General features: G+C 46.4%; 1 protein-coding gene across 1 annotated transcript; it reads right to left on the bottom strand.

The window, feature by feature from the left end:
- Positions 1–8,024: 8,024 nt before the first annotated feature.
- LOC119310431 (GDSL esterase/lipase At4g10955-like) lies at positions 8,025–9,640 on the bottom strand. The gene is made up of 2 exons (XM_037586190.1): positions 9,576–9,640; positions 8,025–8,982 (listed from the first exon to the last, which is right to left on the bottom strand). Exons 1-2 carry the CDS (start codon positions 9,638–9,640, stop codon positions 8,025–8,027), a joined length of 1,023 nt encoding a protein of 340 aa, XP_037442087.1.
- Positions 9,641–10,134: the final 494 nt, after the last annotated feature.

The raw sequence follows: 10,134 nt of genomic DNA, 5'->3' as shown, positions 1-10,134 counted from the left end.
TTACATCATTTGACCGATAACGTACGACTCCTCAACGTTGACGTTTTTGTTTTTGAGTGAACTTCTTTCCCTTCTTGTTCGTTTAAGAATAATTGAGCCCCTCATTGTGAGTTTTACTTTTCCATGGAGTACGGGTTGCCAAATGGAGTCATGCTATTGGTACATGCGCCAAGCACGATGTTCCTTGCATCACATTTGAAATACCGATAGAAGCTGTTCAACGCTCTCCACTGGCTTCCATCCTTGACGTGTCTTAGCTTCGGATCATCTCCACCGTTAGGCTTCTTCCTCTATGTGTGTCAGCACATGAACTTTGCTTCCTTGGGATCTACAAAATACCGCTGGAGACGGGGAGTGATCGGTAAGTACCATACAACTTTCTGGGGAGATTTCTTCCCGGCCTTCTTGTATCACGAAGCATTGCACACCGGACAGCTTGTTTTTTACGTATGCTCCTTCCGATAAATTATGCAATCATTGATGCATGCATGGTATCTAACGTGCAACAGATCAAGAGGGCACACGATCTTCTTGGCCTCATCCACACTAGTAGGACATAGATTCCTCGCGGGAAGAACATCCTTTAGGTACTTGAGATGATCATCGAGGCTAGTGTCGGTCCATTTGTTTTTATCCTTTGTCTTCAGGAGTTGGAGCATGAAACTCAAGCGGGCCACCTCAGGATTACAACCATCATACAATGGAGTGTTCGAGTCTACCACCAGTTGCTGGAGCTTAGCCTCCTCTCTAGAAGCAGCTCTCTTAGTACTCGTCTCCTTGCGAAGCAATGCTTGAACATGAGGGTCCCGCATGATTGAACTTAGTACCGACGAACTCTGCAACGTGGAGTACACGTTCTCTCCACCGCCATGTCTGGCCCCTTCTTCTCCGGCATGTCCGACCCCTTCTCCTCCGCCATGTCCATCCACTTCTCCGCCGCTATGTACGGCCTCTTTCCCACCACCATTATCGATCATCTCTTCGTCTTGCCCCGTGTCGTCATTGCCTGCCCCGTCGGAGTCCTCAACATCATCATCCTCATCTTCAATTATCCACCGAGTATAGCCATCCATGAAACCAGTCATGAGCAGGTGCGCTTCAACACGACCATCGTCATAGGGGTCGAGCCAAATTATTCCTTTGCATCGTCCACACGGGCATAAAACCTCTGTCAGGTTATTTTCTTTCTTGTCCTGCACCGCCGACCGCAACCACCTGTCCACCATCATTCCACGGTCCATCATGAATACCTGCATGGTAATAATAAACAAATTGATTATAAAAATGCATGCATGCATCAAAGTCATACACAAATTTGGCATGACCTTCCCTAAAAATAGGACATATAGAGTTTGCCCGAAATTCACCAAAACAGAAATAAATCGACATTTCGCCAAAACATAGGCAACTCAAGCACAATTCAGCAGCAACTCAAGCCACACATACAATTTCCATCATATCACGCGATTATGTCATATCACACACATACACATATTTCCATTCTTGCAAAAGCACAAATTGCTAATCACCTATCTTGAGATCGAGCACGGTGATGATGATGTCGATCGGTGTCACCACACACCTAGGGAATGATCAAAAGTTCACATAGCTTACTTCTTGAGATGGCTAGATCTAGTTAGGGAGGTGCATAGCTCACTTCATTAAATGGGTAGATATACCAAGCTAGTTGGGAAGGAGATGACTTTATCTAGTGGAGGGAGAGGAAAAAGAGAAAGGAGATGCATTAATGGAGGTGGTGTAAGTTATCTAGGAGTAATAAAGAGAGAGAAAGGTAGGTAGAAGAAGGAGAGTAATGGGGAGGAGAAGTAGCGAGGAAGAAGCAAAGTGAGGGAGAGAGGAGGTGGGAGGTAGGGGAAAGTGAGGAAAAGAGGATGGGGGAGGGCGAGGGCGAGGGGAAAATGTGGTATATGCTGGGCTTAGCAGTAGCGCTGGTCATAAACTGCGCTACTGCTATTAACGTAGCAGCAGTGCGCTTACGCCTCACACGCTACTGCTAAGTGGGTCCCGCCATCTGGTCAGTTTCAAAAATAGTGACAATTAGCAGTAGCGCGTCCCAAAAAAAGCATGCTATTACTATGACTTTATCAGCAGCGGCTTGTTGACACCAGGCTACCGCTAAATCTAGGTTGGCGGGAACTGTCGGTCGATTTTAGTAGCAACGTGGTTCCGCCGAGCCGCGCTATTGCTAAGTCAGTAGCAGTAGCGCTTGTTTTTACACGCGCTGCTGCTAATTAGCAGTAGAGCATCCCCCTGAACCGCGCTGCTGCTAAGATTCTATGTATAAGGTTCTCCCTAGTAGTGCCATTTAAATCCGAGAATAATGGTTATTCTATTTATATGAGAGATATGTTTTATGGTCATGCCCCACTGGTCCATGGTTTCTTTTTATTGAATGTCGAACATGATGTTACACATATTCATAGTGTGAATGTCAAAAGATGTAAGGTTGATAATGATAGTCCCACATGCTTATGGCACTACCACCTTGGTCACATTGGTGTCAAACGCATGAAGAAACTCCATGCAGATGGATTTTTGGTGTCTCTTGATTATGAATCATTTGACACATGCGAACCATGCTTCATGGGAAAAATGACCAAGACTCTGTTCTTCGGAACAATGGAGCGCGCAACCAACTTGATGGAAATAATACATACTGATGTATGTGGTCCAATGAGCGTTGAGGCTCGCGGTGGCTATTGTTATGTTCTCACCCTCATTGATGACTTAAGTAGATATAGGTATGTCTACTTAATGAAACACAAGTCTGAGACCTTTGAAAAGTTCAAGGAATTTCAGAGCGAGGTAGAGAATCAACGTGACAGGAAAATAAAGTTCTTATGATCAAACCGTGGAGGAGAATATTTGAGTCACACGTTTGGCACACACTTAAAAAAATGTGGAATTTTTTGACTACTCACGCCGCATGGAACACCTCAGCGAAATGGTGTGTCCGTACATCGTAATCGCACTCTATTGGATATGGTGCGATCTATGATTTCTCTTACCGATCTACCACTATCATTTTGGGGTTATGCTTTAGAGACTGCCGCATTCACTTTAAATAGGGTAGCGTCTAAATCTGTTGAGACGACACCGTATGATTTATGGTTTGGGAAGAAACCTAAGTTGTAGTTTCTGAAAGTTTGGGGATGCGATGCTTATGTCAAGAAACTTCAACCTAAAAAGCTCGAACCCAAATCAGAAAAATGCATCTTCATAGGATGCGCTAAGGAAACTATTGGGTATACCTTCTACCACAGATCCGAGGGCAAGATCTTTGTTGCCAAGAATGGATCCTTTTTGGAGAAAGAGTTTCTCTCGAAAGAAGTAAGTGGGAGGAAAGAAGAACTTGATGAGGTAACCCCTTTTGAACCGGAAAGTAGCGCAGCTCAGGAAGATGTTTCTGTGGGGCCTGCACCGACTAGAGAGGAATTTAATGATGATGATCATGAAACCTCGGATCAAGTTGCTACTGAACTTTATAGGTCCACGAGGACACGTTCCACACTAGAATGGTATGGCAACCTTGTCCTGGAAATCATGTTGTTAGACAACGGGGAACCTTCGAACTATGAAGAAGCGATGGCAGGCCCGGATTCCAAAAAATAGCTTGAAACCATGAAACCCAAGACAATCCATGTATGAGAACAAAGTATGGACTTTGGTGGATTTTCCCGATGATCGGCGAGCCATAGAAAATAAGTGGATCTTTAAGAAGAAGACTGACGCGGATGGTAATGTGACCATCTATAAGGCTCGGCTTGTCGCTGAGGGTTATCGACAAGTTCAAGGAGTTGACTATGATGAGACCTTCTCACCCGTAGCAAAGCTGAAGTCCGTTCGAATCATGTTAGCAATTGCTGCATTCGATGATTATGAGATCTGGCAAATGAACGTCAAAATGGCATTCCTTAACGGTTTCCTTAAGGAAGAATTGTATATGATGCAGCCGGAAGGTTTTCTCGATCCTAAGAATCCTAACAAGGTATGCAAGCTCCAGCACTGCATCTATGGGCTGGTGCAAGCATCTCGGAGTTGGAACATTCGCTTTGATGAAATGATCAAAGCGTTTGGGTTTATGCAGATTTATGGAGAAGCCTGTATTTACAAGAAAGTGAGTGGGAGCTCTGTAGCTTTTCTCATATTATATGTGGATGACATACTATTGATGGGAAATGATATAGAACTTTTGGAAAGCATAAAGGCCTACTTGAATAAGTGTGCTATGAAGGACCTTGGAGAAGCTGCTTACATACTAGGTATCAAGATCTATAGAGATAGATCGAGACGCCTCATTGGTCTTTCACAAAGCACATACCTTGACAAGATATTGAAGAATTTCAATATGGGTCAGTCCAAGAAGGGGTTCTTGCCTGTATTGCAAGGTGTGAGATTGAGCACAGCTCAACGCCCAACCTCGGCAGCAGAAAGAGAAAAGATGAGTGTCATCCCCTATGCCTCGGTCGTCGGCTCTATTATGTATGCCATGCTATGTACCAGACCTGATGTGAACCTTGCCATAAGTTTGGTGGAGGTACCAAAGTGATCCTGGTATGGAACACTGGACAATGGTCAAGAATATCCTGAAGTACCTGAAAAGGACTAAGGATATGTTTCTCGTTTATGGAGGTGCCGAAGAGCTCGTCGTAAAGGATTATATCGATGCTAGCTTTGACACAGATCTGGATGACTCCAAGTCACAAACCGGATACATGTATATTTTGAATGGCGGGGCAGTCAGTTGGTGCAGTTGCAAGCAAAGCATCGTGGCGGGGTCTACATGTGAAGCGGAGTACATAGCTTCTTCAGAAGCAGCACGGGAAGGAGTCTGGATGAAGGAGTTTATCACCGACCTAGGAGTGATTCCCAATGCGTCGAGCCCGATGACTCTCTTCTGTGACAACACTGGAGCTATTGCCATTGCCAAGGAGTCCAGGTTTCACAAGAATACCAAGCACATCAAGCGTCGCTTCAACTCCATTCATGAATATATTCAAGATGGAGACATAGATATTTGTAAAGTACAGACGGATCTGAATGTCGCAGATCCGTTGACTAAACCCCTTCCATGAGCAAAACATGATCAGCACCAGAACTCTATGGGTGTTCAATTCATCACAATGTAACTAGATTTTTGACTCTAGCGCAAGTGGGAGACTGTTGGAAATATGCCCTAGAGGCAATAATAAAATGGTTATCATTATATTTCCTTGCTCATGATAATTGTCTATTGTTCATGCTATAATTGTATTAACCGGAAACCGTAATACATGTGTGAATACATAGACCACAACATGTCCCTAGTGAGCCTCTAGTTGACTAGCTCGTTGATCAATAGATGGTTATGGTTTCTTGACCACGGACATTAGACGTCATTGATAACGAGATCACATCATTAGGAGAATGATGTGATGGACAAGACACAATTCTAAGCATAGCATAAGATTGTGTAGTTCGTTTGCTAGAGGTTTTCTAATGTCAAGTATCTTTCCTTAGACCATGAGATTGTGCAACTCCTGGATTCCGTAGGAATGCTTTGGGTGTATCGAACGTCACAACGTAACTGGGTGACCGTAAAGGTGCACTACAGGTATCTCCAAAAGTGTCTGTTGGGTTGGCACGAATCGAGACTGGGATTTGTCACTCCGTATGACGGAGAGGTATCTCTGGGCCCACTCGGTAATGCATCATAATAATGAGCTCAATGTGTCTAAGGAGTTAGCCACGGGATCATGCTTTACGGAACGAGTAAAGAGACTTGCCGGTAACGAGATTGAATGAGGTACGGGGATACCGACGATCGAATCTCGGGCAAGTAACATACCGATGGAAAAATGGAATTGTATACGGGATTGATTGAATCCCCGACATCGTGGTTCATCCGATGAGATCATAGTGGAACATGTGGGAGCCAATATGGGTATCCAGATCCCGCTATTGGTTATTGGTCGGAGAGATGTCTCGGTCATGTCTGCATGGTTCCCGAACCCGTAGGGTCTACACGCTTAAGGTTCGGTGATGCTAGAGTTGTAATGGGAAATTGTATGTGGTTACCAAAAGTTGTTCAGAGTCCCGGATGAGATCCCGAATGTCACGAGGAGTTCCGGAATGGTCCGGAGGTGAAGATTTATATATGGGAAGTCTAGTTTCAGTCACTAGAAGGTTTTGGGGTTATCGGTATTGTACCGGGACCACCGAAAGGTGTCCGGGGGTCCACCGGGTGGGGCCACCTACCTTGGGGGGCAAGTGGGCTGAATATGGGTTGGAACCAGCCCCCTAGTGGGCCAGTGCGCCCCCCAAGGGCCCAAGGCGCCTAGGGTTGGAAACCTTAGGGGGTGGGGGCGCCTCCCACCTGCTTGGGGGGGCAAGTCTCCCCCCTTTGGCCGCCCCCCCTAGATGCATCTAGGGGGGCCGGCCCCTCTCCCCTTCACCCTATAAATAGATGGGGGTGGGAGGGCAGCCTCACCTCAGCCCCTGGCGCAACCCTCCCCCCTTGTAGACCTCCTCCTCCTCCGTTGAGCTTGGCGAAGCTCTGCTGGAGAACCACGAGCTCCATCACCACGTCGTCGTGCTGCCAGAGTTCTTGCTCAACTTCTCCTTCCCCCTTGCTGGATCAAGAAGGATGAGACATCCCCGGGCTGTACGTGTGTTGAACGCAGAGGCGCCGTCCGTTCGGCGCTTGGATCGGATCTTCCGCGATTTGAATCGCCGCGAGTACGACTCCATCAACAGTGTTCTTATAATGCTTCCGCTTAGCGATCTTCAAGGGTATGAAGATGCACTCCCTCTCTCTCGTTGCTAGCATCTCCTAGATTGATCTTGGTGACACGTAGGAATATTTTTGAATTATTACTACGTTCCCCAACAGTCCCATGACACCGATAAGAAAGCAAAACTTCGCACCACACCCTTATGAAATCTCACTGGACGAAGATAAAGGAGTGCACGACCGGATCGATTCTGATCTAGTTATCCAGTGATGTCATGCGCCAATCAGCAGAAATCTCCGAGAGAAAGACCAGAACTTGTCAGCGTCCAGATCGAGCATGAAGCAGAGAGAGAGAGGGAGAGCGAGAGAGAGAGAGAGAGAGAGAGAGAGAGAGAGATGAGCTGGCTCTCCGGCAACCACCCGGCTCCACACATGTTACGAGGCGCGGGACCTGGCTTGCGGCCCGAACTGCTAGCTCTAAGACTACCCACAGTGAGAGTAACTTCAGCAGTAACTTAAGGTCCAACCCAGCAAATTTGCTTATGTGGCAATGATTTAATGAGAAGAGAGATAAATTGAACAACATAGCTAGTTACTCATACTATGAGTAACATCACACATGCCAAGATAAGATGAGTCTATAAGCTAATAAATAAAGTGTTGCATGACACCATAACTGACACCACGTATATGTTACTCCCCATTCTCGAGGCAGTAACATAGACTAGTAACATATGCATGTTACTAGTCGAAATTATTCCCCAATATGAGTAGTCTAAGCCAATGTTTGCCTTTTCCACCCAATCCCAGCATACAAGACTAGTAATGAAATGAAATCTTTAATAAAGGCAACTAAACAGCCAGCCTATGGCTATCCTGTTATATGGCTTGGCTTTATGATAACTACCAGTGACATGACATAACTTTATAGCCAGCATGGGCTCTCCTATTATCCTTGCTCTAATCTATCACTTGAATATTCCAGTATATATCCGGCCCACTATTAATACGAAAATAAATTCCTCCCGTAATTGAGAAATATATAGCACACATAACAATACTACATCACACTCCACGGTACTTGTAGTGTACGTGGGTCCAGATTTCTTATTTTACTACTTCCTGGCATCCATATCAATAGTTGTCGAATTGGATGTATCTAGCATTAAAACATGTCTAGGCATATCTGATACGGCAACAATTAATATTGATCGGAGGGAGTATGCCATTATCCATAGATAACCTTAATATACTATGGCAGATAAGGCGGTAATACTCACTCCAGATCCACTTAATATGTGTGACGCCTTTGGGTCAACCTAAGTTCACTGTCCGGTTTCCACCATAGCTTGAGACGGTGCGATCGAAGGCGGCAACCGGTCGAGTTCTTCCACAACGTTGCTGATGGCAGGAGGTGCGGTCTCGGCTCCTTGTCCACGCCGAGCAGGTGAATGAGCATGTCACGGTAGGAGAGTACCGTTGCAAACCTGGCAGCGCCGCGGAAGCGCCTCTCCAGCTGCTCCCTCTGCTCGAAGTAGTCGATGAAGCCCTGGCAGATGAAGTCCTTCTCGTGCACGTACAGCTTGGGTGCCCACGAGGACAGCTGCTCGAACAGCTGCTCCATGCGCTTCCGGTGGGGAGGGAGGACCTTCCCGAGCTCAGCCTTGACGAGGTTGCTCAAGACGTACAGCTCCCTCTTGTCGTCCGCCGCCGAATGCGTCAAGTTGATGACTGGCGCCAACGATACATGCGGCGGATTGAAGAGAAAGGTCGGGAGGTTGCGCCGGCCGTTTCGCATTAGGTCCCGCCCAACCTCCAGCGCCAGCGACGCACCCTGAGAGTGGCCTGCGAGCCAGACGATGTATCGGCTGTCGACGGCCGCGAGGAGGTTGCGGACCGCCGCGTGAGCGCGCTGCGAGCGGATGGAGTCATGCACGGTGTTGGTCATGATCTGTACGTTAAGGTGCATGTCATCCACCATGTGCCGCAGCATGGTGCCCCTGAAGGCGACGATGTAGTGTGGAGCGGAGGGATGATGCTGCCCCGGCGGCGGCGGCACGTGCCTGTAAATAGCACCAAAGATGGAATGTTCGTCCTCAAGTAGGCGCGTGTGCTCCAAGTGAAAGTGAAAGCTCGTCCACCATGCCGGCGCGAGTTGCGCCCTGCTCCATCGGCGTCGGTCCTTCTCCATGACGTACGTGCTGTTGACAAGGCTAGCGGCGACGCAGCGGCGGTGCTCCTCCTTGTCCCTATAAGATAGTCATAGATAGATCAGTTAACGTTAATTTGGCTGAAAAGAAAACAATATGTTTGACCATTATTTTTATGATCTACACTAGACGAGTTTGAATTACACGATGATGCACACGGTTATAACTAAACTTAAGTTACTATTCGCAACCAAAAGAAAAAACTAAACTTAAGTTACTGCTGATCACGTATTCTGCTTGAGTTACGGCATTTATATTGGCCTGCATGCATGCATGACTCTGTCTCCTTATGCAACGTACGTATACACTTCGTCACTTCCTATGAACCCATGCGGTGCATTACACCTCGTGCACCATGCATGCATATATACTCCCTTCGTTCCTAAATATAAGTCTTTGTAGGGATTCCACCAGCTGGACTACATACGAAGCAAAATGAATGAATCTACACTTCAAATGCATCTATATACATCCGTATGTGGTTCACAGTGGAATCTCTACAAAGACTTATATTTAGGAACGGAGGAAGTAGACCTCTAATCCACCAATTAATACACGGAAAATGCACACCACAAGTACATATATATAGGTAGTTACGCATATACCATCGAGCCACGCGTACGTGTACATACCAGTCAATCGTTCTTGCCATCAAATGCGTCGGCCCGGAACGTTCGAAGTGGTCACCCAAGTCCATCTCCAACTTTCACTATTTCTCCAACTAAAGATCCAGACAGAGTGCTGTACGTGCTTGTTCTCTTTTGTTGAAGCAGTAGTGTACTAGCTAGTGTGCTCCTTCCGGTGCTTTTGACAGGGATTACTCCCAAGGGGTACATATATATAGGTGGGCTAGCTACATACTACTAGAATGTACAAGTACACTTGCACTGCAACTCAAAAAAAAAAGTACACTTGCACTGTAGTGGTTTCCCGTACGTAGATAAAAAAAATAGTCAACCCGTAGAGGTTAGCACGTTTGTTTTCCTGTTTTTTAGCGAAAAGACGTTAGGTACCCAAGCACAGAACAAGAGATGCTCTAGGCTTGTCTCAAAAAATGAAAGATGCTCTAGGCCGGCAAAAGCATAAGAGAGACGTTCTTTGTATATAGGATAGGAGGCAGGCCCAGTGAAATACCCGCCTGGTCGAATCTTTCTCACAATTGGGTCAGTCAAAACTTCCTATCCCATCAAT

This window comes from Triticum dicoccoides, chromosome 5B (assembly GCF_002162155.2).
Source record: "Triticum dicoccoides isolate Atlit2015 ecotype Zavitan chromosome 5B, WEW_v2.0, whole genome shotgun sequence".
Taxonomy (NCBI): Eukaryota; Viridiplantae; Streptophyta; class Magnoliopsida; order Poales; family Poaceae; genus Triticum; species Triticum dicoccoides.
The sequence above is the reverse complement of the archived record's forward strand: the minus strand, read 5'-3'. Positions and strand labels throughout refer to the sequence as shown.